Source organism: Marmota flaviventris, chromosome 18, assembly GCF_047511675.1.
Source record: "Marmota flaviventris isolate mMarFla1 chromosome 18, mMarFla1.hap1, whole genome shotgun sequence".
Lineage (NCBI taxonomy): Eukaryota > Metazoa > Chordata > Mammalia > Rodentia > Sciuridae > Marmota > Marmota flaviventris.
The window spans coordinates 13,859,272-13,887,105 of NC_092515.1; the positions used below are offsets into that span (position 1 = coordinate 13,859,272).

A 27,834-nucleotide genomic window follows, 5' to 3' on the forward strand; every position below is an offset into this window, starting at 1 on the left:
CACTTTATCACATTTATTTGGCCTTCTCTCTTCCTGCTGTTCATATTTAGGTATCTGTAATGAAACAAGGGTATTTTCTCACATAGCCAGGGTCCAGTTATCAAGGTCAGAAAGTTAATGTTGCCACAATGTTCTTGTCAACAGACCTTAATCAAATTTTACTAATAGTCACATGTAATGTCCTCATAGTTATAAAAAGCCCTGGCTAATGGGTCCACCAGGTTCCCATACTGCATCTTCAGGTTGGAAGCCCACAGGGTAAGTATACTGCAGACTGTTCTCAATCAGAGCTTATTGCCTGATGTTTCCCCAGGGTTAAATTCCAACTATTTGGGACAGAGTTTCCAGAAGTGACATGCCTTCCTGAGATCACACTATGAGGAGGCACAGGATGACCGTTTGTCCCTTAACTGGGGATGACTCTGATCTCTTGGTTAGGGTAGTATCTCTCTGGTCTCTTCACCATCTGGGGGACATAAAGAGGCCAGGATTTCTCAAGTGGAGGTGGGGGAAAAGAAGGAAATGAGGTGACACATGTAACAATGGGCAAACGGGTTTCACTGTGTGACTGGAAGCCACTGATCCAATATCCAATTCTCTCTCCTGTTCACTTTTCCCAGTGTTGTTGACTTGGTGCCTGAAACTAACAAGCTGTTTCCTGCCTCAGGGCCTTTGCTCATGCTGGTCCCACCTCTTGGAATATTCTGCCCTCTCTTTACAGTCTGGATCTTTCTCCTCCTTCAGGTTTCAGCTCCATTGTTCCACCTCAGAAAGGCATGCTGGGCCACTATCTAAATTATGTCTAGCCTGTTCACTCATTCCTTCAACAAATATTTATTGGGCACTGACTATGTGCCAGGCACTGTTTTAGGTACTGGGGATACAGCAATAGGAGAATGGTAGACAAGAAGCCCTGCCATCATGGGGCTCACGAACATTGGTTGGTTAGAAAGCAATAAGTGCTAAGGAGAGAATAAGTGCAGAGAATATGGGATGAGAAGTGCTTAGAATGGCAGTTTTCATGGAGAAGGTGACATCTAAATAAATACCTTAAAGGAAGTTTGGGAGGGAAACAGTCTGAGGGAAAAGCATTTCTGGCAGAGGGAACACTCAGTGCAAAGGCCTCAGGTATGAGGAAGAGGCCAGTGTGGGTGGCTGGGGGGGACTGAGTGAGGGGGATGGACAGATGAGCTCAGAGGCTTATGTGGGGGATGGAAGCAGAAGACATAGGTGAGCTGGGCCTTCAACTTGAGGGAGAAGGGAGCCCTGGTGTAGCTCTGAACAGACGGAGGGTGTGATTTGCATTAGGTGTGCACAGGATCCCTCTGGCTGCATGTTGGGCACAAAGTGTGGGGCATGGACCCAGGGAGAGCAGCTGCAAGGCAGGACCCACAGGTGATTCAATCACTGAAGAGCCGGCGCACAGAGCAGTTCCTTAACACTCCCACGCCTTCAGCTTTTCCGGTAGCAGGCTCCGTGCTGATCCCTGCACAGTCCTAGGAAATCCTTAGGACAGCCCTGTTGGCTGCAATCCCTGTTTTATGGTTGAGGAAAACGAGGCTCAGGGCGGCGGCTTCTGGGCAGCAGGATGAGCATTTGTCACTAGCCCCTGACCTTAGGCCTGTGGAGGAGGCAGAGCCTGCCTACCGACCCTTGTCTTTGCATTTGCACCTGCCCAGGTGAAGGGAGCCCACTGCGCATGCGCCTGGACTAATTAAAGCACCCGGCGCGGGTCCCGCCCTTGCTGAAAGCGCCGGCTCGGCTTGGCGCGCTGCCTCGGCCCGAGGATGCTGGTGAGGGGCAGGGACCGGGGACGGGGCCCAGCTGCCGCGTGGGCCTCTCTCCAGGGACTGACCCCAGCCCCTCTTCCCTTCAGAGTCCTAATGCCTCCCTCGATTCAGAGCTTCCGAGCGCCCCAGTCCTCGACGGGGACACCAGTGTCTCCCCGGGACGCCCGGAGAGGCTGTGCGCGCCGCCGGGGCTGGAGGAGGCCCTGAGCTCGCTGGGGCTGGAGGGGGAACGCGAGTACGCTGGGGACATCTTCGCTGAAGTCATGGTGAGCGGGCGACCCTGGCGCCGTCCCACTCCTGGCGCGCAGCTGGGGTTCGGGTCGGATGGCGCCGGGCCTGGCGGGCTCTCCGCTCCACGGGGCGTCCACGCCTGCGGCGCCGCAGCCTCGCGTCCGGCTTCCCAGCGCCGGCCCCCACCCCAGATCTCAAGTTCTAGGCGGTTCTTTTTTTCCCCTCGCACAGTTACCGAAACCCCTTCCCGCGGTCTCTGGCTGTTGGCAGCCCTTCCTTCGAAAGCCCGTGGCTACCCTATTTGTGCCTCCTGAGTTCACTTAACAAACGCTTAACCCTTTATTATCGCGCTTTTGAGCATGTCCTAGGCACCGGAGCTGCTGCGATGAGCCACAGTCTGTCCTCGTTCTGGGGAGACAGCTAGCAAATATACTTGATAATTACAGAAGGCCACAAAGGCCAGCACACAGGTCGTGGCAGGCGTCCGTCTCCACGAGATGCCACTGCCTGAAGAGGTGCTGGAGCGAGCTTAGCCAACACCCGCCAGTCTCTCCCCAGGGCCAGGTTCTCTGCCAGGAACTGAGATGCCCCTGTGATCGGAACACAGGGCTCAGCCTTTGCTGGAGGCTGAATGCTGTGTTCCCAAATTCTTAGGTTGAACCCACATTTCCGGTAGGAAGGTATTAGGGGTTGAAGTCTTTGAGAGCTGACCAGACCAGAGAGACCGAGCCTCATGAATGGGATGATGTCCTTACAAAAGGGGCCAAAGAGCTGGGCATGGTGGCACGTGCCTGTAATCCCAGAAACTCCCGAGGCTGAGGCAGGAGGATCACAAGTTTAAAGCCAGCCTGGGCAACTTAACAGACCCTGTCTCAAAAAGAGCTGGGGGTATGTAGCTCAGGGCGTTTGTGGTGCTGGCAGCCTAGCAGGGCCAGCAGACAACACACACGGGGAAACAATGGCTATCTTTAGTGAAAATACTAAGGAAATAGGAGATAATGAGGGGTGGGATGGAGGGAGGAGTATGGAGAAAGGGAAATTTTATCTGAGACTTGAAGACTCAGAAGGTAATGCAAAGAGTAAGGGAAAGACAATTACAGGCAGAGGCAAGGTAAGCACTAAGGCCCTGGGGTAGGAATAAACTTGATGTAGTCTGAAACAAGAGAAGGCTGGTGTAGCCGAAATGTGGGTTGGGAGGGAAGAGGTGACATCGGTTGGGGGCAGGGTCTGAGAGTCTGACAGGAATTAGGATTTTCTCCTAAGGGTCTGAGGTTCCTTGGTCAGATCTGTCTTTGGATGGACCCTTCTGGGTGCTCTGAGGGGGATGGATTTGAGGATTGGTGGCCAAGAGTGGAATTTGAAAACCCAGACGGGGGAAGATGCCCAGGAAGCTGTGTGGCCATGGGGGCTCCACAGTGGACAGGTGGATAGGGAGGTATCTACAGTGAAGTCCAGGATTCCAGATGGGGTTGTGGAAGAGGTGCAGCTGAGGCGGATTTCAGTGTGGCACTCCTGCTACATCCAACTTTGCAGGAGGAGGCTGTTGCACCCCGGGCTGGAGCTCAAGAGCGACAGAAGCACAGGTGTGGAGAATAAGGCCTGTCTTGCCCATCCCCAGGTGTGCCACGCGCTGCCCCGGAGACCCCTGCCCCGCCCAGTGACTCCAGAGATGCGTGCGCTAGTGGTGGACTGGCTGGTCCAGGTGCACGTACGTAAGTGGAGAGGGTGTGAGGCTGGTTCCCTGTCACTACCTGAGACCCTGATGGTCACCTGTGCCTCTCCCCAGGAGTACTTGTGCCTGGCAGGAGACACACTTTACCTGGCGGTGCACCTGCTCGATTCCTACCTGCGTGCCGGCAGAGTGCGCCTTCACCGCCTGCAGCTGCTGGGCATGGCCTGCCTGTTCCTGGCGTGCAAGATGGAAGAGTGCGTGCTTCCCGAGGTATTCGCGGGCTGGGGCTTGGGAGGGTGGAGCCTTTGCTGTAGTCACTGATTAAATGCCCACCGTGCGCCAAACTCTTCGTGTACTCTTGGAATCCTAACGAATCTGTACGAGGAACGGGGCTGCTAATGTGTCCCTTTAACAGGAGGAGGAAACGGACCATAAGGGAACTCTTGCCCGGAATTTAAACAGCTGAAACTTGGATTCCATCTTGAATACAGTAGTCATAGTCCCCCTTGAGCGTTAACATGCATAAACTCAAAGCTGTGTCATGAAGTAGGGAGTATCATCTCGGTTTTAAGGGTGAAGAAGAAATGGAAAGCGGAAACGAATGTCCCATAGTGGATAAATGGTACATTGAACCCGGTCATTATGACTCTGATGCTCGTGACATCCACGACTTTCAGACACAAGTCAATGGCCCCGTTTTACAGACCAGGAAACTGAGGCCTGAAACTTGGACTGAGCCGACCCCAGGTGCTCCAGGGCTGGGAGTCCAAGGCTACCTCACATCTTTCCCCGCAATCCTCAGCCTGCCTCCCTCTGCCTTCTGAGTGCCGGCTCCTTCTCGAGGGCAGAGCTGCTGCGCGCAGAGCGCCGCATCCTGAGCCGCTTGGATTTCCGACTGCACTATCCTGGGCCCTTGCTGTGCCTGGAGCTGCTCACCGCGCTGGCCGGGAGTGGCCCCCAGGTGCGCATGGGTAAGGGCGTGGCCTGTGCGAGGGAGCAGCGTGGCCAGCCGTAGCCTGAGGTTCACCCGTCCTCTCTGGCAGGTGATGCTGCTGGCCACCTATTTCCTGGAGCTGTCCTTACTGGAGGCTGAGGCTGCGGGATGGGAGCCTGGTCGTCGCGCAGCTGCGGCGCTGAACCTGGCGCAACGCATGCTCGACGGAGCGGGCTCCAGGCCCAAGCCAATGCTTTACAGGTGTGGCCTTGGCAGAGGGCGGTGGTAGGTCTCCGCCGCTTCAGATAGCCTCCCTTCTGGGTCGCTCCCTTCTGGGTCTTTCCCATGTCAGGATGAGACAATTTGGGACCGGGAGCAACTTGGACTCGATGTCTCTGGGTGGCGGAGAGGATGCCCGGAAGGGTCTGTCTTTTCTCTGGGGGATGTGAGTGGATAGGGGTGTGTGCGCAGGCTGGGGGGCCCTTCGGCCTGCCTCGGGGGGCAGATGGGATCTCTGGGTTCCCTGTGGCCGCATTCAGTGCCCCCATCACGACCTCGAGGGGGCCGCCCCCGGGGCCCGTGTCAAACATCTTTTCAGCTTCGAGTCTTCGGCCCGGGGATAGGCTCTCCCCGCCCCTTCCCTGCCTCAGTCTCCCCTTCTCTCCACTGCAGCTCCGCGGAGCTGGACCCCCTCGAGCGGTGCATGGTCCGCGCCTCTCTGCGGGGCCCGGCGCCAGGCCGCGCCGCGGTCTTCCTCAAGTACGCGCGGCCCCAGCGCCAGGGCACCAGCCTCGCCGCCGCCCTCCTGCTCCGGCGCCCCCAGCCTGGGCCTCCTTGAGCGCCACGACCCACCCAGAAAACAAACGCAAACTCTCACTGTGTGTTCGTCCCCACCTTAATAAAAGAGTCTCTTTTATTCTGAGCGCGCTGGGTCCTACTTGTCCAATTCTGTCCCCTTCTCGCTTTTGATTGGTCGCTTCCCTAGGCCTCTCCTCCCTCTGATTGGATATCCTTACCCAGTTCTTAGTTGAGGAGAGAGAATATGCAAATTCTCAACTCCTCCGCCAGGGGGCACTGGAGGACTTCACCGGAGCCTCAGCTAGGAAAACCGGGCCTCAGGGCTGGGAACACAGGAACTGAGGGCAACCGAGATGCCCGCCCCAGTCCTGAAGAATTCTACCTTCGTGGTGCCAGCTTCTCAGGTTTCACTCAAGTGAGTCTAAAAGTCTGCAATTCCATAAACATCTCTGCCTTATGTTCTCAACAAACTCTAACTTATTTATTTTTCTTTATTTTGTACTGGGGATTGAACTTAAGAGCTCTTATCCACTGAGAGACATCCCCAGCCCTTTTTATTTTTTGAGATAGATAGGGTCTCGCTAAGTTACCTAGGGCCTCACTAAATTGCTGGGGCTGACTTTGAACTTACGATCCTCCTGCCTCAGCCTCCTGAGCTGCTGCAATTATACATATGGTAGTCGCCATTCCTGGCATCATTTAGTCCTTTTTAATGGCTGTACAAGCCCAACACATCACATATGCTGGCCTGTGAAGGTCATCAGTTGGTTAGAGTCCTTGAGAGAAATCAATAAATGGAGTTTGATTTAGTTAACCCTGAAAGTGCCACATGTCAGTACCTAGAGCAGCAACCTCACAGTGGTGTGGTATGTGAGTTAATATGTATGCAAAGCTTTAGGGCAAGGGGGACAATAGAAGTAAAAGTGTTTGCATTGTATCCTAGAATGACTGGGAGTGAGGTACAACCACCCACAATTACCACTGTGCCCTAGCACCTAGCTAGTTAATAGGTCAGAAAACATTGGTTATAAATCAATGGATTTCCATGTTTTCCATTAAAAAAAAAAAACTACACACACACACACAGACACCCCTGAGGTGCAGAAAAGTTAGTGTGATTTTGGGATTCACACTCGGGGACTTTAGACTCCTAACCAAACCTGGGTTTGGAGGTGCAGAGAGGAAGATATTTCCATGCCTGGGGTGTTCATGTTGGACCCGGGGAATAGGGGAGGGATTTATTCAGTAAAAGAAATTTACAAAAATTACAATAACAGAGTCAGCTGCTGCCACTGGGATGGGAGGTATTGATTTCAGGTTTTGGCTATTGGGTGGGGCCTGCCATGGAATTTTGGAACTCTGCCAGGGAGAGGATGTGCCCCTAAGGTGACAGTGGAGATACATAAGATTATTCACTACTAATTCGACAATTAGATATAAATGTTAACGCTGGAGAGAATATGAAGAAAAAGGAACACTTTTACACTGTTGGTGGAATTGTCAATTAGTACAACTTCTATGGAAATTGGTATGGAGGTTCCTCAAAAGACTAGACATAAAGCTATCATATGACCCAGCCATACCACTCCTCCGTAAAATGCATAGTCTAATGACATTTGCATTTTATGTTTATAGCAGCACAATTCACAATAGTTGAACTATGGAACCATCCTAGGTGTCATCAATGAATGGGAGAAGAAAATGTGATACATATGCATATGTACGTCTATGTATGTTTATACATCTATACATGTATCACATATATATACACATATACATAATGGAGTTTTAGTCATAAAAATGAAATTATCATTTGCAGGAAAATGAATGGAACTTGAGAACCTTATGTTAGTGAAATAAGCCAAACTCAGAAAGTCAAGGGCCACATTTTCTCTCCTATTTGGAAGCTAGAGGGGGAAAAAGGAAAGAAAAGGTGTGGCGGTGGGAGGGGAGTCTCATGAAAATGGAAGGGAGATCAGTACAGGGGGAGGGAAAGGGGAAATGCTGGGGAAAGGTATGGCCAAATTATTGTTCCATTATGTACAAATATGTAAAACAAATCCTGCCATTATGTGCAACCATAATTCAGTAAAAATTTAAAAAACAAGTACATACCAATGCTGAGGCCAAGTCAGGTATTTGTGGCTAAATACCTGAGGATAAAATGGTAAGAAATCACCCATGACTGTACCAAGGCCCTGTGCTGAGTGCTTTGCCTGCATGATAGAATTCAGTCCTCACCTAAGGTAAACTTACTTGTCATTCTCGTGTCACAGAAGGAAGTCGAAGTGGAAGATCCGAGAACTTGGCAGAGGTCACACAGCTGAGTGGGGGGCTAAGGAGGGCTGCAGGGCAATCGTCCCCTTCACCCCGTTTTGCTTTTGTGAACCTCCCACGTCTCCTTCCCTGCATATTCTTTCATTAGTGTGCCGCTCTCTCGGGGACTTCTTGGGGACGAGTCTGCTTTCTCACAGGAGGTGAGCTCGCTGAGCACAAGAGGCCGATCTCTCTCGGTTGTAGAGTTATCCCCTCCTCCAGGAAGCCCTCACTCCCCTCCTCTGAGCCCTTGCCTTCTGTTATGCCTCCACCATCTCAGTCCTGAACTCTCTTCTTGCTCTTTCTAGCTAGTCCATTGTGGGCTGTCACTGTTGGTCACAGGTCTGCCGCTCTTCTGGCCTGGGGGGGGGGGGGTGGGCCTGGTGAGGGTAAGGTCTGAAGTCCTCGGGCTTTAGTGCATCCCAGAATCATACAGAACAGAGCCAGACACAGAAAAGATAAAGTGAATAGTTGTTTGTTGCATAAATAAGTGAATGAATTCCAAGGTGGATATTATTAACCCACGTGACTGGATTCCGAGTTCCAGGTAATTTAAGTGAGATACAACTAGCGAGAAAATAAAGGGAATTTGATGTTAGACAGCTTGAATCCCTATTCCGTGTTTATATCCAATACACCAAATGTTTAGTGGTCTGAAAACCAGCTTTTTGCGAGGTTGATATCTTCAGGTCCTCCCCTTGGGCCCATCTTTTCCTGCTGAAAATCTTCGGGAGCTTTGGACACGGGGGAGGAGAGCAGACAGAGGGCGGGCGGGTGAGAGGAGTGTTGAATAAGGGAGAGGAGAATGACTGGGGCTGGTTTGAAGAAAAGAAGGGAAAGTCTTGAGGGGCTTCTCTAGACCCATAGGGGGCAGCCGGAATCGGCAGCCGGAGGTGCGGGGGCGGAGAAAGGGTGGGGACCGGCCCCGCGGGGGGCGATGCGGTAGCTGCAGCGGCGGCCGCAGGAGTTTCCCACAATGCAGCGCGGCGCGCTGTCCCCGGTGCTGATGCTCAGCGCTGCCCCGGAGCCTCCGCCGCGCCCGCCTCCCGCCCTCTCCCCGCCGGGCCCTGGCCCAGGCCCCCGCCATGGCTCGGCTCGACCGGGTCCTGCCCCAGAGCCGTCGGGGGCGCTGGCTGCGGCGCTCGACAGCAGCCTGCGGGCCGCCGTGGCATTCAAGGCGGAGGGCCAGCGCTGCTATCGAGAGAAGAAGTTCCGGGAAGCCATCGGCAAGTACCACCGGGCTCTGCTGCAGCTGAAGGCGGCGCAGGGGGCCCGCCCTGGAGGCCTGCCCGCCCCCGCCCCCGGGCCCGCCACCAGCCCCGGGCCCGCCCGCCTCAGCGAGGAGCAGCGGCGCCTGGTGGAGAACACGGAGGTGGAATGTTATGACTCTCTCACGGGTACGGGGCCATCGGGGGACACGCAGAGGGGCATGTGTGAGAGAAGCGGGAAGTGAGGGACCATCAGGAGGTCTTGGGGACCGCGGGCGGGGGCTGGAGGCTGAAGGGGCCACAGCCATGCATGGTCTGTTGAGAGAGACCTCAGAAACTTGATCAAGGCAAGGAGTTGAGGGCAGATGATCAAAGCTCTGGGTCTCTGAATGGAGGGAGCTGAGATGCAGGAAATGGGCTTTGATCTGGGTCTTCAGAATCCCACTTCCCCTGTCATTTTTCTGCCCCCGGCCAATAGTGACCCTAAGATGAGAAGGGCTAGCCATTCTATGCCTAGTCCCTCGCCTCTGCGGCGACCCTTAACACTCTTGTCTACCGAAACCTTGCTAATCACCGGAGCGTATCTGTCTTTCGCGCCCTCTAGCGGCGGCGCAGATTGAGCCTATTCTGATGGGACAGCAGATTGGCGCCTCCTGGTGGCCTTAGCCCCCTTGGGCGATGGGGTAGGACCCAGGTTCCCTGTAGGTGGGAGACCAGACTCCTCGAAGTCACGTGGGTTCTAGATTTGCCACCAGACTCTAAGAGTACACGCCCGGCGCCCCTGCAGCTTGCCTTCTGCAGTCGGAGCTGGTGAACTATGAGCGCGTGCGGGAGTACTGCCTCAAGGTGCTGGAGAAGCAGCAGGGCAACTTCAAGGCCACCTACCGCGCCGGCATTGCCTTCTACCACCTGGGCGACTACGCACGTGCGCTGAGATACCTTCAGGAGGCCCGCAGCCGGGAGCCCACAGGTGAGGGGCAGGGCGGGAAGGAGGTGATGGCTGGGCCCCCGGCTGGGAAAGGGCTTAGAGGGAACCGGGTCGGGATAATCAGGGCAAAACAGAGTCCCCCCGCCCCAGAGCTGCCCGGAAGGAGTGCTGCACCCCCCACTGGACATTGTCTCCCCACCCACCTACTCCTTGCGCCCACCCACTCACTCCGCCCATTCATTCACCCACCCTCCACCAAACATCCGCTCCCCCACCATTCCTTTGCCATCTACTTGGTCACTCCTCATCTAGTCTGTCACTGACCTATCCTGGTACCTCCCGTTCACCTACTCAGCCACTTCCCTATCCACACTGTTATCCTGTCTCCATACTTTCCCACCCCAAATACACTCATCCTTCACTTGTTCACTAACCATTCGCTCATTCACCTACTCATCCACCCGGGGCAGGTGGTGCCAGGAAACTAGTGTGTGGAGGGACGGGCTGAGGGGTGGCAGAACTCCAGGCAGGTTCCCTGGCGTTCTGGAGGTAATGGCCAGGTGTATGTGTGTCCCCACGAGCATACAGACACTTGATTTTGTATCAAGAGTCAGGAGAGAGGAGGGCTGACCATGGGTGCATGGTGCAGAGCTGGAGCAGAAGCAAGATTAACTTCCCTGTTAAGTGGTTTGGAGAGCAGACTCCTCGCAGATGTCACTGGGGATGGGTGGAAGTGTGGCAGGAGCCTCTGAAGAGGCATTCCTGGCAGAGGGTGCAGCAGCTGCGTGAGCAGGGAGGTGTGAAATGTTTCTGGCTGCTGGTTGCAGCTGGGCTTCTGGGTAATGGCTCTGGCAATATGGGCTGTTGGGGAGCCCCTGGAAATGGGGGACAATGGGTACAAGCTGAGGTGGCATGGATGTCACCTGCTGACCCAGGGGACACCCAGATAATGCCCTGCAACCTCCCCTGCAGACACCAATGTCCTTCGTTACATCCAGCTGACCCAGCTGAAGATGAACCGCTGCAGCCTCCAGCGGGAGGACAGTGGCGCTGGGGCCCCTGCCCGGGATGTGGTTGGCTGAGGGCGAGGGGCTGCCTACCGCCACCCCCACCTCACCATGGAACTTCCCAGACTCTTGCATTTGCTGGTAAAGCACTTGTCACTGATGACCTCTTTGTGTGTTGTTCTTGTGGGGACAGGGAGGGGACATGGGCCTGGGTCTCATCCCTTGACCACAGAAACCCAGAGAAGCCCAGGGAGGAAGTATGGGTGTGGGAGTGTCCCACTAGGGAGGAGCCAGCACAGGGGGCCTGGGCTGGGGAAAAGACATTCAGCCAGGCAAGGTAGGGGGCAGGGGTTACCTTTAATGCTGCATTTGTGCCAAATCCCCCATGATGCCCTGTCCCTGAGTATCCCTGCCCACCCTCCTCCCGACTGCAGGGTGGGCACAGGGCTCCACCCCCTGGGGTACAAAGAATAAATTAAGTGTCCCCCCTCCCTCCTTCCCCAATAAATAGTGAGTATCCTGCCCAGGGCCTCCCCCGCCTTGGGAGACGGCAGGCTGGGGCGGGGCCTGGGACGCTACATTCATGGCTGCCCAGGCGGGCGGTGGTGGGCAGGCCTCAGTGGGAGCCGTGGGCCTCACACAAGGGCACAGTGCTGTCCTGGCTCTGGCCCTCCATGTCCATGTCCAGCAGTGTAGGCTGCATGCTGGGGGGCCCAGGGCTCTCTGGAGTGTCTGGTCTGCTTGGAGGCGAGATGGTGAGTGTCCGACCAAAGGAGACCAGTTTCCAGGGGTCCAGACGGGGACGGCTGGCAGCCGGCCGGGGTCTTGGGGCAAAGGTCAGGGTGGTGGGACGGCCAGGGAACTCGGGGGGCCGGCGGCGGGTGGGGAACAGGGCCTGGGGGTCAGGCAGGCGGGGGAAGTCCAGGGGGTCTCGAGGGCCTGGGGAGAGAGGATCAGATGAGGTGAGTGGGGTGGGTGAAGGGGAACTTCCAAAGTCAGCAACAGTTACAGCAAGAGTGGAATTTTGGGCTTCCCTTGAAAAACGCTCAGATGGTGAGCCCACTGTCCAGCAGGGCAGGGCCACTGCCGTCTGAAGCCGGGAAGCACCGGGCTCTTGCCCTAGGCCGCCACCTCTCCCATGGCTCACTCAACTCTGGGCATGTGCTTTAGCCCTTTGAAACAGGTTTCTTAGTTGCCCTCTAGCCAAAGCCCTGTCCCTCTTACACTGGGCGGGGTGCGGGGTGCAGGTAGACAGACATAAGGGAGAGACAGTAGGCATGACATTGTCTCTGAATCGGGATCAAAACAGCACCTCACCACCTAGGGAAGGATTGAATAAAGCAACCGTAACTAGCCAAACCCAACCAGCAGCCCCAGCCTGATAGGCACTCAACTCCCGCCCACTGCCTTCACCGTTGACGCTGATAGCGATGGAGTAGCTCTTCAGCGTCAGCTCCGTGAGCACTGCTGCAGTTAGAACCACCTGGCTGCAGTTTGCCACCCCTAATTCATCCTAAGGCTCAGTCACCCCGGTGTGACTCACAATGCTGCCAGCAATGCGGTGTGGTGCATGGGGACACAGAGGCTTCCCCCTGCGCTAAGTAATGCTGCAGCCTTAGAGAGCGGCTGGGCACGGACTCTGGACATGGTGGGGACAGAAGGGTGGTTTTCAGCGCCATGGCTGCGCGGTGCCTCACTCACCCGGGCCGTGGCCGGTGGGCTCCAGCGGTCCCCGCTGCCCCAGCGCCCCGTCGGAAGGCGTCCGCCGGTGTCCACGGCTCACGGCGCGCGCGGCCGTTACGTGGGTGGGTGTGAGCGACTGGCGGGGGTCCTTCTTGAAACTCTCCAGCTCCAGGTCCACCAGAGGGTTGCTGCTGGGCGAGGGCACAGGCGGGGAGGGCGGTGGGGAGGGCACGACTGGTGCAGCCTCGTCGCTATCGGAGCGCAGCAGAGAACGCGTGGAGTTGCAGTCGGACACGGACGACAGGGACACAAGGGTGGCCGAGGGCGCCAGGCCAGGGGCTGAGTCCTCGCGGCGTCCCGGGGGTCGCCCGGTTGGGCTCAGGCCCCGCGGGAAGCGACCGGCGCGGGGGAAGAAGAGGCCATCTAGCCAGCGCCGCTGCTCCTCGCCATCGGCCGCGCGCGCCTCGGCCACATCGGCACCTAGGCCCACCGCGCCCAGCAGCGTGGCGCAGCCCAACAGCGCGAGGTCGCAGCGCCGCCGCGTGCCGTGCCCGGGCCGGGCCAGGGGCACGGCTGGAGGTGATTCCCACGGCGCCCTCGCCCCTGGGGAGGGCTCGGCGGGCAGTGGCACCGTGAGGTAGGATGGGGTGGTGTAGGGGGAAGGGGGCACGCTGCTGCCTCCATCCCCCTCGGCGAATTCCTCTGCGACCAGAGAGGGACGTCAATCAGCTAGGGTGGGGGTGAGGGTGGCCCTGGCTCTGCTGCCCTCAGGGACCTCAGGGGCCCACAATGACCCCTCCAACAGCAAGGCCCCAGATGCCCAGGCAACGTCTTTGAATCTTTCTCCCCCAAAAGGCTCAGGGTAGTGGGGTCCTTGCCGGGGGGAAAGACCTCCAACCCCCAGGGACCAGCCATCCCCCTTTCTAAGAATGCCTCCTACCCCAGGCTCTAGAGCCCTGCCCTCCCCCATTGCCCTGTGTCCTCCTCCTCTTTGGCAGGGACTCCCCCCACCACACTTCTTCTTCAAGCACCCACACCCTCTTACCCATCTCGTTGAGGCTGGCAAAACCAGGGGCGATGGGTGTGTGTTTGGGGGATTTTCCCAGGTTGGGGGCACTTGATGACCACTGTTTGCTCCCTTCCCCCAGAGTCTTCAGCCTGCAGCGGGCATGGGGAGATGGGGGCGGTCAGCCATGGCTGCCTGGCCCAGGTTGGGCACAGGGGCCCTGAGCCCCGCAAGGCCCGTACCTCTCCTCTCCTCCAGCTCTCTCCTTCTGCAGGGTGGAGCTGGGTCCCCAAGTCCGGCCTTTCTTCTTGCCCCCAACTAGTTCTTCCTTCTTTGGGGGCCCACTGCGGCCCCATGTCCCACTGCCACCACTGCTGCTGCCACTGCTGCTGCCACCACCACAGTCCACAGGAGTCACTAGGTCAAGAAAAGCCACTTGGTTACTGGGTCTTGGAAACTCAGTCCCAACCTCTAACCTCCAAACCATTCCCCCCTGGAGCCTGAGGGCTCTTTCCCACCCCAGTGCCACACTGTAATCTTTGCAGGCCTCCCCCCTGCTGTGGGGACCCAGCTGCTATCCACCATCTTCAAGGGGTTAGATCGCTGGACCCTGGGCTGTTCACTTCCCTGTCCATCCCACTCTGAATGTACCAACACTAGTATCTGCGACTACTATGGTTGTCTCTGTGTCCCCTGCTACCGTGACCTTCCGGGACTATTATGAATCTGGTGTCCAAAGAGAAGCATGCAGAGAGACTGCAGGCTGGGGCAAGGCTGGGGAGAACTATAGGTGGGACAGACTCAGGAGTCAGCTTTGCATTCATCAACTACTCTGAGTGTGACCTGGACTGTGAACATCAGTTCCTTCTGAGTCCCCCACCCAGGTCTAGTCCCTGTCATCTCAATGGCCTCTTTGCCTTTATTCCTCACAGTAGCCAGTGGAAAGAGGTCAATCTGATCACATCAAACCTTGCTCACAGCCCCCTGTGGCCTTCCTGATGTTGGGGTTGGCAGCAGAGCTTAGAGGTAGAGCGTGTGCTTAGCATGCGTGACTCTAGGTTCGATCCTTAGCACTGGGGAAAAAAGTCAAATTCCTTACCTTGGATCTCAAGGCCTTGTATGATCTGGTCCCTGGGAGCCCCTTGACCACTGAACTAATGCTGTCCCTCCCATTCCCTCTATCCGGGCCAAATTGGCCTTCTCCCCCACCCTCCAGTACTAGAGCCTGAACTGATCTACACCCCCAACCCTTTTATTTTTTGAGACAGGGTTTGGCTAAATTGCCGAGGGCCTCCCTAGGCTGGCCTTGAACTTTGACTCTCCCGCCTCAGCCTTCTGAGTGGCTGGGATTACAGGTGTGCACCACCCTGTCAGGCTTCAGCCATGTTGGCCTCTGGTCTGGTAACACTCCAGGCTTGTTCCAGATTTTCATGTTTGAAGTTCTCTCTGTTTCCTCAGATTGGTACATGTCTCATTTCTTCCATGAAGGGCCTATTCAAACCTCACCTCCTCGGACAGACTTTCCTTCTCTGATGGCTAATTTTATGTGTCAACTTGACGAGGCCAGGCTAAGAGATGCCAGGAGAGCTGCAGATGTGATTTCTGGGTGTGCCTGTGATAGGGTTTCTGGGAAAAGTCGCTAGCATTTGAGTGGGTAAACAGAGTAAAGATGCCTTCACCAAAGTAGGTGGGCCTCACCCAATCCCTTGGGGGGCTGGGCTGAACAAAAAGGCAGAAGAAGGCGCTCTCTCTGCTTGAGCCGGGACATCCATCTCCTGCCCTTGTACGTGGTGCTTTTGATTGGCAGGCCTTTGGACGTGGACTGGAAGCCCAACACTAGCTTTCCTGGAAGCCATCTTGCAAACAGAAGATTAGGGAACTTCCTAGCCTCCATAATCCTGGGAGCCAATCCCTAATTTTCTATCTATATATCTAAAGACATCCTATTGATTCCATATCTCTGTAGCACCCTAATACATCTCCTCTTTTGTCTTTTTGGTACTGGGGATGGAAATCGTGCATCCTAAGCATGGGCTTTAACACTGAGCTACACTCCCAGCCCCGGAGTCTTCTCTTATATTTTCTTTCCTAATTTCTACTGGAAATTATTCAGCTTATTGATTGGTTGTCTGTTTCCCCTGATGAGAATGAGGGAAGGGATCTTGCCTGTTATTCCTTTGGCCTGGTGCCAGGTCTATGCTCAGAGGTGTTGTTGACTGACTGGCTGATTGATGGGGCCTTGCAGATACTCACGGCGAATGGCCCTCAGTCTTGGGATGATACTGGGGCTGGCAGGGGGACTGGCCCCATCGGATCCTTTCCGCTTGTCCAGGGTGGGAGAGGCCTGGACTGTGATCTTATGCTCGAAGCCTGCAAAATGAAGAGACTTTCCTAAGCAAATGGTTCTCTGGTAACAGAAGGGAAGTTTCCTTGTAGAAGTACAGTAGGAATGACAGCATGGGAACACCACATCTGTCATTCCTTACTGCAGTGGTTCTAACATGCAGACCAGACCAGCACTACCACCAGCAGCTGGAAGCCTCTTGGAAATGCAAATACGCCCTCTCTTCCTTGATTAGCAATGTGGGGGTGAGGCTTAGAACTTCACATGTTGGGCTAAGGATCTAGGTCCAAGGGTCCAAGATGGTAGCCATCGGCTCCATCAAAGGGGCACTTGAAACATGGTTGGTGCAACTAAAGAACTGGAGTTTAACCTTTATTTACCTAACTATAATTAAGTTTAAATTTAAAACAAACACTTAATTTGGTCATTGGGGATAAAAGCATGCTTAGAACAACCTAAGTATGTGAATCTAGTTTTTTCCAATTCTTAATTTTATGAAATCTAAATGCAGACAATTTTTTTGGGGGTGGTGCTGGGACTGGACCCCAGGGTCTTGCCACATACTAGGCAAGGGCTTTACCACTGAGTGACATCTCCAGCCCCCAGATGAAAAATACTTTTGTGTGTGTGGTTGTAGGGATTTAACCAAGGGGTGCTCTACTACTGAGCTACATCCTGAACCCTTTTATATTTTTATTTTGAGATAGGGTCTCATCAAGTTGCCCAGGCTAGCCTTGACCTTGCACTCCTCCTGCCTTAGTCTACACAGCTGCTTGGATTACAGGTGTGAGCCACTGCAACCAGCCCCCAGATTCAAATTTTTAATGAAAATTTACCAACCAGCTTGAGATGTGATATACATATTAAAAACACAATGGATTTCAAAGATTTAGTGTAAAAAAGAGAAAGTAAACTATCTCAATTTTGGGGTACTGGTTACATGGATGTATTAAAGCTATTGATCATCACCTGTTTCTTTTTACTTTTCTAATGTGGCTGCTAGAAAGTTTAAGATAACACACTTGGCCACATTTCCATAGGCTGCTCCTGCTACAGGGTTGGCTCTATGGCTTGTAATATCACAGAGAGAACCAACCAGACATGATGCATTATGTGCTTTCTGATGGGTGGACACATTATCTGGGAGCCAGACTTTGGGGAAAAGTTGAAAAACAGAAGAGAGCTGGGGATGTAGCTCAGCGGTAGAGTGCTGGCCTGGCTTGCTGGAGGCCCTGGGTTCCATCCAAATCACAGCAATCAATCAATCAATCAATCAATCAATCAAGGGAAGAGTTAACCCTGAGTCAGAGACAGTCCCAAGGCCCCTCGGAGGATGCTCAAGGATCGGGGTGTACCGGAGGGCAGGCTGATGTGGCTGCTGCCTTCCCGCAGCTTGAGCAGGCGGCTGCGCTTGAAATTGCCCTTGCGTTTGCGGACCCGGGGCTTCTCCTGGCTCAGCTGGCACATGAGCAGGTGCAGCTCCCGTTCCACGATGTCCATCTCACGCTCCGCCAGCTCCTGCTCCCGCCTCCGAAGCTGCTCCTCCTGGAAGCGCTGCTCCTGCGCAGCACGTAGCAGCTCCTCCTCGCGGCTGCGGAGCTCCTGCGGGAGACGGGGAGACGCAGAGGCTGGGGAGGGGCTGAGCCACTCTGCCCCTGGCGGCGTCCCCGCCGCTGAGCCGCTGGGTCTTCGAGGTGCACCTCGGCACAAGGGCACCCGGCTGTGAGGCACACTGGGTTCACACTCCAACTCACACTTTGCGAGCCAAGCTGGGCGCCAGGGCAGGGCGTGTGTTAGCTCAAGAAAGGGCTGCCTCCCGCACCCGCCCGCCCCTTCCTTTTTAAACTCTTCAATTTGTAAAATTTCAAACATCCACAAAAGCAGAGAATAGTGCCCCCCATCTACCCATCATCCAACCTCAACAATCATCTGTACTTTGCCAATCTCAGTCGCCCTCTCTGCAGTTTTGCTGTATATTTAAAGCCAGTTCCAGACACCATGCATATCACCTGTAGGTACTCAGCACAGGGGGCTTTTTCTTACTAATCCACCAGCAGAGGCTGTCTTTTCTTAATACGCAAAAGACCCTGCATGGACCCAAAGGCTGGGGTTCAGGGGGCGGGGCTGAGGCACCAAAGGCAACAGAACTCATGGATCCTGCGCCACCCGCCACCTTGCCCTCTCCTTCACCTTCTCCTTTGTGCGAAGGTCATCAAACATGTGCTGAATCTCCAGCTTCCAGTCCTCCTGCAGGGAGTGGAAGGACTCCAGCGGCATCTGGAACAGGGCTGACTGCTCTATGACTTCCAGCCGCTTCAAGATGCTGCCAAAATCTGGCCGCCCGTGTGGGTCTGGGTCCCAGCATTCTGGGGTGGGAGGGGGATGGCTTGTCAGCAGTCACGCTGGGGGAATCGGGCTGCTCAGAGGAAGGCAGGGCTTCTGGGGACTGTGGACAAACAGCTCCCATGGAGCCAAAGGGAAGGACTCCAAGCTAAGCTTCCGGTACATCTCAGACACTGGGAGAGGAGCCCCGGGCCTGCTCCCTATGGGGGGCCCTTGGTGGAATCAAGGATGGGATTGGGCAGGAACCCCAGGGCCAGTGGATCCTGACAGGATGCCCTCAAGGGCTCTGGCCTGCAGAAGGTCTGGGGAAGCAAGGAGCGGGCTGCTGGGAGTGTCCACAGCCATAGCCCCTGTGTTCCAGCACCTTCTCCCTCACTCCTGGCCCACAGGTGTTGGGCAGGTATGAAGGGGAGAGAACTGGGCTCAAGGGCCCCTGCCACCCAAAGCTTAGCCTACCCTCTCCATGGGGCCCTGGCTCACCCTCCAGTAGGCGGGCAAAGGGCTCAGGGCAGGTGGAGGGGATGGGCAGCGTCAGCTTGTTCATAGCCACGCCATATGCCACGGCCAAGGCGTCGATTTCTCGGTAGGGGACCTCACCCGTCAGCAGCTCCCAGAGCAGCACCCCGAAGCTGTGGGGGGAGAGGAGGGGTTATGCTGCAGCCTACCCAATCCTCACCTACCCAGCCCTACCCCATGGGGGCCTCCCTCACCCCAACATCCAGCCCAGCAGATGGGGCCACAAGAACCCGCTCTGACCCTGCGGGGACCTTTCTCTGACAGTTGTCCTCTGATGTCTCCCCTTGGCTCTGCCTCTCGTCCCTTGCCTGCCTGGACACCTCTGGGTCTCCCATCCTGCTGGGCAAACTCATCTTCCTCTGGTGACCCCTGCAGCCTCACCTCTAAACACTCTTGGACCCCATTCCAACCCCAGCTTCCTCTTGCAGCCCCAAGGAACCCCTGAGTACGACCTGCTCTTCCCACCTCTGGCCTCGCACACGCCATCCCCTTTGTCAAGAACGCTCTTCCTTCTATGTCACTGTCCTTCAAGTGCTAACTGGGCTGCCCCCTCTGCCAGGAAGCCTTTCTTGATCCCACAGCCTTCAGTGCGAGGTGGAGGTCCCTCTCTATGTTCCCCTAGAGCCCACAGCACTTACCTCTAAAAACAAGGAAACACTATTTTACACTTATAGAGCACCTGCTCCAGGCCAGGCACTGTGCTAGGCACTCTCGGTAATCCTCACAACAGCCCTGTAAGGCAGAAGGCATCGGTATGACCCCTACTTTATCTGATGAGCAGGCACAGTCTCAGAGAGGTTAAGCTGCTTGCCCAAGGTCACACGGCTATAAGTGACGGAGCCTCACATGGACTCAGGTCTGCCTGATGCCCACAACAGAGCCTTTGGTGCTACACAATATCGGAGTGGGCATCACTGGCTGTGTGTTTGTCTTCCCCAGTGAACTGTTCATTCTCCTCCATCCTGATCACTTCTCTGTGCAGTTTCTAACTTGGAGTGGATCCCGGTACCCACTGACGCATTTCTTTCTTTCTTTTGTATATTGGGGACGGAGCCAAGGGGCACTTTACCACTGAGCTACATCCCCAGATCCTTTTTAAATTTTGAGACACAACAGTGCCTTTGGTGGCTACACAATAAGTTGCTGAGGTTCATTCAACATTTGTATTAAGTGAAACTGTGTGCTCGGCACTGTTCTAGGCACCAGAACAGGACAGACCTCGCTGCAGCGGACAGCACTGGTGAATTTGAACTGGGCGTTGCTGCCTGAAGACATGTTCTGTCCCTCTTAGTAGCTGAGCATGTCCAGAGGGCTACTGTGCTGCACAGTGGAATGAGGTATGTGGAGGGCAGTTAGCTTCCAGCAAGTGGCCTTAAAGAAAAGGGGCGCCCTTCCCTCATTTCTTCTTCCCACTGGTTGGAATGTGGACAATAAAAGCTGGGGCTCCAGCAGCCATTCTGGACTGTGAAGTGAACTTGGGAATGGAGGCCGCCCAAGGTGGGGAAAAATAGCTCTGGTTTCCACCTGGAGGTGGTGTCATCCCCGCTGTCCCATGTACGTGGGAACCTGTGAGGACGTTTTGAGTGTCACAGTAGATGGAGAGCGTTACTGATGTTTGGTGGCTGGGAGCTGTGGATATCTAGTGTCCTGAAAAGTATGGGATAGGACCACACGAGGAAGAAGTAACCTGCGCCACACTGAGGAGCCACCCAGGAGCCTGGAGCTTCCCATAAGAACCAGAACTTCGGCCTCGCTCCTGTGGTTCCCTCCTGCGGCTGAAGGAACTGTCTGGTGCCTGGTTAGGCCAGCCGGGCTGCTCCCAAGGGCTGCTCCCAAGGGCTGCTTGCTCCAGGCTGGCCCAAGACTTCTTGTCTGATTTGGGTCTTCCCCAAGTCCATTAATGTGCTGTTTGGGCAACCTGGAGCCTCGGCTGGGCCCTGAGGGGACAGTCAGTGAGGGGACCCTGGCTTTGGCTCCAACTAAGTAGAAGGCCTGGGTTGAGAAGCTTCTGTGCCACCACCGATGCTCACTGTTCCTGAGACCACTCTCCACCCGCAGCCCAGGGAGCTGCTCAAGTGCTAAGGTGGATCACGTCACTCATAAACGCCCTGATGGCATTCCTCCGCACTGACTCAGACCGAGGCGTCCCTCCCGCATAGGCTGCCTGGCAGTCTGCCCGCCACCCGGCTTCCACACGCTCTGTTCCGGCCACACAGGTTCCTGCCTTTTTCTGGAACACACTATGCTCATTTGCACCTTAGCACCTCCCTTGTGGCACCCAGACTTTGCGTGGCTGGCTCCTTGTCATTGAGAACTCAGCTAAAGCAGCAGTTCTCAGAAAAGTCTTCTCGAAGCGCCTCCCTCCTGGCTGCTCACGCCCCCTAATGCTCCTCTTCACTATCCTTTAGCTATCATTTTCTTAACTTAAAGACAGCTTTTATTCTTTTAGTTTCTTGTGTATTTTTGAAAGAGTTACTATCCCTGAGGGCAGCCACATACTTTTGTTGACTGCTGTGTCCCTACAGCCCGGGCCACTACAAAGCCAATGAATGAACAGTGGCCTCCATTTCCTCTCTAATGGGCCGGGCTCTGGCTGCCGTCTGAGGGCTCTCAGGGCTGACTTTCTGCCTATCTATAATTTGAAGTTTGTGTTCTGCATCTCTCAGGCTGGCCCTAAATAAGTCCTCTTTAAAAATCTACATCTGACCACATCGCCCCCTGCTTAAAACCCTCAAATGACTTCCATTACATGGAATAAAAAATCCAAGGTCTCTCCTCAGGGGCCACCTCTGCTGCCAGCACAGGTGACTGCTTGGCCTGTTTGGTGCTGTGCTAATGGGCAGGAGGGCCCCTGTGCCAGGCCCTGTGCTTCATCAGGAAACTGTCCCTCCTATAGCACCCTCCCCCGTCCCACCACGACTTCCCTGATGCCACCCAGCCCGCCTCTCAGCACCTCCAGACATCGCTGCTTTTGGAGAAGAGGGAGAGACGGATAACCTCCGGGGCCATCCAGGCGTAGGTCCCAGCGGCGCTCATTTTGGTGGTCTTGTGCCACTCCCGGGCGAGGCCGAAGTCTGTGATCTTGAGCACCGTGTCTGCGAGGTTGTGGTTCTCAATGGCCTCCAGGATAAGGACTGGGGAGCAGGAAGAAAGGTGGGTCACCCGACCTGTGGGGCTGCAGACCTGAGACTCCTGGCCCTCGGTGTGGCTCTCCCTTCTCTCTCCAGAGGCCCTACTCTGTGGCAGCTGCTTGTCGGGCTGGGGTCCCCCAACCCCTACAGTCCCTCCTTGCAGACTATGCCAAAGGCCAAGCCTTGGTTCCCGTTGGTCCCAACCTTGACTTCTAACCAGACTGAAAGTGGCACTGAAAACCATGAGCAGAAGAGAGGAATATGGTCTCCTACAATAGGTCCCCAATGCCACCCTTTCTGAGTCCACGCTCTGCTATGTGACTATGCAGTTCTTTCTACCCAATGAGGCAGACTGTGTTTTCCTATTCTTTGTGGGACAGTCTTAAGGTCATATATGTTTTTGATAAGAACAAAGAGGACACAGCAGGGTTCCAAACCTAGGCCTTAGAGACTTGGGTGTCTGCTTGCCCTCTGGCACTTTTGCCATGACCGTGACAGCATGCCTCAGCTAGCCTGTTGGTCCAAGGAAGATGGGAGATACTTGGAGCAAAATCTCTCCAGCTGACCAAGAGCGCTCCAGCTGGCTGGCAAAGGTATGGACAGTAATAGGTGGTGGTTGTTTCAAGACACCAAGTTTTTGGGGTGGTTTGTTATGCAGCAGCATTGAGAAAATCTGACTGATACAACCCCAAGCATGTGGAATGGTTCCAGCTGACCCACACCTAGGGTTATTCCTAACAACAATAAGTTATGGATCTGTTTGCACTAGGCTGAGTCCTTTATAAGAACTGACTCACAAGCAAACTGTTTTTATTGACTAGCAAACTGAGGCTTAGAGAAGTCACTTTGCCAAAAGCATATGGCTAGAAAATGGCCTCCCTTCTTTGCTCTCCTGTTTGTGAAGCCCCACGACTGAGGGAACTCCTCCTGGGCTTATATTTTATTTCTGCATCTCTCAGGCTGGCCCTAAATAAGTCCTCTTTAAAAATCTACATCTGACCACATCGCCCCCTGCTTAAAGCCCTCAAATGACTTCCGTTACATGGAATAAAAATCCAAGGTCCTTAGCATGGCCCTAAGGTCCTGGCTCCTGCATCCGATCTTCTCTCCCCAACCTCGGCCTCAGCTGTTCTGGACTTGCTATTTCTCCACTGAGGCAACTCATACCCATCTCAGGACATTCTCCCTGATCTCTGTAAGGCTGGGTCCTTTTTGTTCAGGTCTCTGCTCAAACATGGCCTTCTCTGACCACCTGATCTAAGGAATTCCCTCTGCCCCACCCTGATTTGCTTTATTTTCCTGAAAGCTCCTGGGACTCTTTGAAACTTGGGTACCTACCGTCCTTTCACCCACCCACAGGTGTCTACCTGTCATCTGTTCCTGTTTACTAGAATATAAGCACCATCTGGGGAAGGGCACAGACCTTGCCTTGCTCACATCTGAAATCCCAGAGTTGACAACAGTGCCAAGCACATTGTAGGTGCTTAAGAATCATTAAATCAATGAACAAATGACACCAGATGAAGAGCCCCCATGAGAGAACAGTGCCATGGCCACCCTGTGCTCTCTGTCTCCAGCAGCGGGCAGTCTCACAGGCCCTGGAGGAAGCCCCAGCCTTAAAAGCTCCACCCACCTTTGTCCAGGTTCATTCACTACAGAAAAACTCAGGGGCAGGGCCGAAGATCGGATATAGGACCTTAGGGCCGTTCGAAGGACCTTCAAGAGGGCGATGCAGGATGGTTCCACTCCAGCCCCAACGCTCCAGAGGAGGTGGAGTGTAGGCATTCATGAAGACAGGGACCAGCTGTGTCTGTCTCGCTCAGTCCCCCAGCCCAGGCATGGCCTGGGCATGTTATGGGTACTTGGTAGCTCTCTGCTGAGTGTACAAGTGGCAGGCTTGGGAGGGGAGGATGACTCAGCCCCTCGATTCTAGGGACTTACAGACAAAAAACATAAAAATAGTGATAGAGATTCAAACAAATTTGGAGGTGTAGAACTAACAGGAATGGATGAAGCAGGAATGTCAAGGGAAAACGGGGAACCCTCACTTTTCTGGGCCTAAGCGTGAGCCATGTGAGGGCAGGGAACACGCTGGCCTCATTAACTGTGGATCGTTTTTGCTTCATATACAATCTGGCCTTGAAAATACCAAATTAAAAAACGAAGACACGAATAAAAATATGAAATGGAGTAGATGGGACAGAACAAGAATGGAAGAGCTAGGAAGGTAGGCGTTTTCCCCCTGCTGTATCCCTGGGACAGCATCTGGCACGTAGCATTCCAGAATGATCCATGGAATAAATGAATGTGTAGTTTATGAATTTTGTTAGTTTGTCGTGGTCACTTGAGATCCTAAGGTAATAAATGCTCAACTAATATTTGCTGATGCCTTAAGATGGGTCCATTATTGATTCAACCAACTCATTAACACTGGAGACTGAGTGCTAGGCCTGGCAGTCTGGGAGCTTTTATATAAGCCACATCCATTTCCTTCCTCTCTCATCTTTTCCAGTTTACATCAGAGACCTAGCAGGGATCAGGAAGTGGTTCTCACCTAGTGTCGATTTTGCCCCACAGGTGATGTATGACAATGTCTGTAGACATTTTGGGTTGTTATAGCTGGGTATGGGGAATGCTGATGGTCTCTGGTAGGCAGAAACCAAGGACACTGCTAACAACCTAAAATGCACAGGACAGCCCTCACAACGGCTCTCGCAATGGTCCAGATACAAATGGCAGTAGAGTCAGGCTGGAAAAAACCTGACTCCAGATAGGTAGGTTCTTTTTGTTTCTGCCAGGTGGACTCTAGCATCATGACTGGATGGTGTGCACCAAGAGGGCAAGCACTGCATCTGTCCTGGTTGCCACAGGGAAGGAAGGGCCTGTCCACATGTTTATGGATACTTATTTGATCTACTGTGACCGTAACCTGGGAAGCAGAATAGTCTTTCAGCCTTTTTGAACCTTTTTCTTTTCCTCAATAGAGGCAAGGCCTGCCTCACCTGGCCCTAAAGGTATACTGCTGCTGCTCCTTCCTGCCCCAGGCACAATGCCATCTGGTGTCCCTTGCCCTGTTTCCTGCCATCTAGGCTTGACCTCAAGTTTTGTGGGTTTTGGGGAGAGGATACCACTTACTGTTGATGGACTTGAGGTCCCGGTGGATGATGGGCACCGGGGCATCATTGTGTAGGTAGTTCATGCCCCGGGCCACCTGTACAGCCCAGTTGACCAGCACATGAGGGGGCACCCGACGACCTGCCAGCACCCTACTCAGTGCGCCTCCCCGGGCATACTCCATCACCAGGCAGAGATGTGGGGGGCTCAGGCAGGCGCCCCTCAGGGCAATGATGTTGGGGTGCTGCAGGGCTCCAAAAAGCCGGGCCTCCTGGCGCACCTGCTCCGCTGTCACTGCCGGGTCTCGCTCAGGGTCCAGCCGGGCGGCCTTGACTGCTACCTCCTCCCCATGCCACAGGGCCCGATAGACCTTGCCAAAGCCTCCCACACCGATGATCTCCTCCAGTTGCAGCTCGTGGAAGGGGATCTCCTGGGGCAGCTGGAGGCCCGCGGGCGCGGCGGGTGCAGCAGGGGCCACGTAGTTGCTGGGGAAGACGCCCACACGGCCGCTGGGCAGCTGCCCGGTCCACCAGCCCTCATCGCCAGACACGGCACAGTCCTGGGAAAGCACCTGGACGCGGTCGCCCCTCCGCAGGGTCAGCTCCTCGTCGCCCACCGCCTCGTAGTCGAACACAGCGGTCCAGACGGGCCCCGCGGGGGTCGTGCCCCACTCCTTGGCCGCCGCCCCCTCCTCCTCCTCCATGGGGGAGGGGCGGGGGCTGCGGGAGGCCGCTTCACACTGGCTGCCCGCGGGATGCAGAGGGCGGGCCCGGGCGGCCGGGATGGGGGGCAGTCCCTGCGGGTCCGAAGGGGCTCCGGGGGGCCATGGCTGGGGGAAGGCCTCCGCTGGAGCAAGAAGGAACCTCTCTAACCGGCAGGGTCGTCCCCTCTGATTCGGCTGTCCGGGCGGAGCGGGTGCGAGCGGGCGGCAGGTTCACCTGTCCCCCTCGGATGTCAGGGCGCTAAGAGGGCCTGGCCGCGCGGCTCCCGAAATCCTGCCGGGGCCCGCCGGTGGGGGCCGAGGGTGAGGGCAGCAGGCGGCCGCCCCTCCTCGCGCCTCTCACCCCGCGCAGCTCCACCGGCGGCCCCCGGCTCCGCATCCCGGGCCACGACCGCCGGGCCGGGCGGGGGTGGCGGGGCCCGGGGGCGGCCGCCCCGGGCCGGGGTGGCGCGCCCCTCGGCCTCCTCACGCGCGGGGCGGTCGGGCGGCCCCCATCCTTGGCACCGGGATCCAGGTCGGCCCCAGCCCCTGCCCCCGCCCGCGCCGCTTCCCGGGGCCGCCGGCGGTGCCGGAGTGACGTGCCGCCGCCGCCGCGGTGCCGCCTGGGAGTTGTAGTCCCGGGCCGCGAGGGTGCGGGGCGCATCCCCGCCCCGGCTCCCGCTGACGCGCTCGGCTCCAGGGGGGACCCCGCGGGAGATGATCCCAGCTTCGGACCCTCCCTGGGGCCCGGTGGGCTGGGCGTGGGGAGGGGACCAGTGCTTGTGACACACCTGGTGGGGACCGCGGCCCAGGGTGGGGTCCGCGGGAACCAACTCCCTTAGCGAAGCGCGATATAGGAGCTGAGCGAATGGCGATTACTGCCCGGGTCCCCGAACGCAGCCCGGACAAGTCCCCACGAGGGACGGCCCTAGGGGTCCCCGGCCGGAGCTGCACGCCGGGAAATGAAGTCCGCCTTCGCGCCCGGGTGCTGCCGGAGGCGGCCCCCAAACCGCGGGCTTCGGGGAGCCGATGGTGGCAGGAGCAAGCCCGGGTCCCATCAGTGGCTGGGCCTGCCTCTTCGGGAAAGAGGGGGCGGCCCAAGCGTTTCTGTTCCCGGCAATGCCACAGCCACGTCGCTTGCTTCCCCAGCTCGGGGTTCCTCTGCCTCCGTAGTCAGAACTCTCCAGAATCCCCCACCGCCCTTAATATGTTTCAGTTTGGGGGGTTAAATGTGCATCTTGTGCTAAGTTCTTTGTGCAGGTGGTATCATAAATCTTCACGAAGAGCCCCATTTTACAGGTGACTCACAGAGAAGCGAAGTCACTTGTCCAAGGTCATAAATTGGCAAAACAAAAATCAAGGGCAGTTTTAAAAATTTACCTCCTGTCATAACCACCATGATTTTTAAGCCAGTGACTTGTTCAAATTCTGTAAGCTTGGAAGGGGTAGATTACTGGGTCTTTTTAGTTGTCCTCTTTTAAATGGCCTGGAGGTCAGGAGGGAGGAGAGAAGAAAGGAATTATAAGGGCCTCTGGTGCCCAAATTCCAGAGAATTGTCCTCACAGCTTCACACAAAGTTGTTTCACTCAGATGAAATTGGAGGCTACCTGGCTACCTCTCAGGAAAACTCAGGACCTGTGAGGAATGATAGTTGGCAGAGAAGACTGGCTTCATTTTTGAGTACAGGCTTTTATTTCTTCTATAGCCTGACATATAGGCTTTTTAAGCAATCTGGAGTTCTGCAAAACAAGTGCACTAAAAATAACAAGACTTATGGGGGAAATAGTTAGGGACAGATTGCTCAAAACACAAGCAACTTTATAAACTTTGCTACAAAACCAAGAAAGATCCTAATAGAAATGCTAGTACAATTTAATTTCCTCAGGCATTTGCTCTAGCAACACTTTGCAGCCTAAAGTCAGGGGCTTATGCTGCTTCCTTGCAGATGTTGGTGTGAGAGAGTAAATTTTTTAAAGTAATTTTAAAAACTTTATTTTTTTTAAATGTGGTGTTGAAGCTTGTACCCAGTGCCTCACATGTGCTAGGCAAGCACTCTACCACTGAGTCACAACCCCAGCCCTGGCAAGATTAACTTGATGGAGACTGTTTGCAT

At 55.3% G+C, this 27,834-nt stretch overlaps 3 protein-coding genes across 6 annotated transcripts; 2 read left to right on the forward strand and 1 right to left on the reverse strand.

The window, feature by feature from the left end:
• The first annotated feature begins 1,244 nt into the window (after positions 1-1,244).
• On the forward strand, positions 1,245-5,550 carry Ccnp (cyclin P). Of its 3 annotated transcripts, XM_027941440.2 has the most exons (7): positions 1,245-1,793; positions 1,877-2,056; positions 3,640-3,729; positions 3,808-3,963; positions 4,496-4,654; positions 4,737-4,888; positions 5,300-5,550. In XM_027941440.2, exons 1-7 carry the CDS (start codon positions 1,788-1,790, stop codon positions 5,463-5,465), a joined length of 909 nt encoding a protein of 302 aa, XP_027797241.1. In that variant the 5' UTR covers positions 1,245-1,787; the 3' UTR covers positions 5,466-5,550. The 3 variants fall into 3 exon arrangements, with proteins under 3 accessions (XP_027797241.1, XP_071461334.1, XP_027797240.2); XM_071605233.1 differs by lacking the exons at positions 1,245-1,793; positions 1,877-2,056 and having other exon boundaries at positions 2,513-3,723; XM_027941439.2 differs by lacking the exons at positions 1,245-1,793; positions 1,877-2,056 and having other exon boundaries at positions 2,515-3,729.
• Positions 5,551-8,717: 3,167 nt separating this feature from the next.
• On the forward strand, positions 8,718-10,959 carry Ttc9b (tetratricopeptide repeat domain 9B). Its single transcript, XM_027941515.2, has 3 exons — positions 8,718-9,138; positions 9,737-9,919; positions 10,850-10,959. The coding sequence occupies exons 1-3, from the start codon at positions 8,718-8,720 to the stop codon at positions 10,957-10,959; spliced, it is 714 nt and encodes a 237-aa protein (XP_027797316.1).
• Positions 10,960-11,222: 263 nt separating this feature from the next.
• Map3k10 (mitogen-activated protein kinase kinase kinase 10) lies at positions 11,223-26,091 on the reverse strand. 2 transcript variants are annotated; one of them, XM_027941390.2, is made up of 10 exons: positions 25,043-26,089; positions 21,730-21,910; positions 18,741-18,889; positions 18,108-18,283; positions 17,273-17,519; positions 15,827-15,943; positions 13,816-13,990; positions 13,613-13,725; positions 12,586-13,269; positions 11,223-11,823 (listed from the first exon to the last, which is right to left on the reverse strand). In XM_027941390.2, exons 1-10 carry the CDS (start codon positions 25,722-25,724, stop codon positions 11,501-11,503), a joined length of 2,847 nt encoding a protein of 948 aa, XP_027797191.2. In that variant the 5' UTR covers positions 25,725-26,089; the 3' UTR covers positions 11,223-11,500. The 2 variants fall into 2 exon arrangements, with proteins under 2 accessions (XP_027797191.2, XP_027797192.2); XM_027941391.3 differs by lacking the exon at positions 11,223-11,823 and adding an exon at positions 11,927-12,204 and having other exon boundaries at positions 25,043-26,091.
• Positions 26,092-27,834: the final 1,743 nt, after the last annotated feature.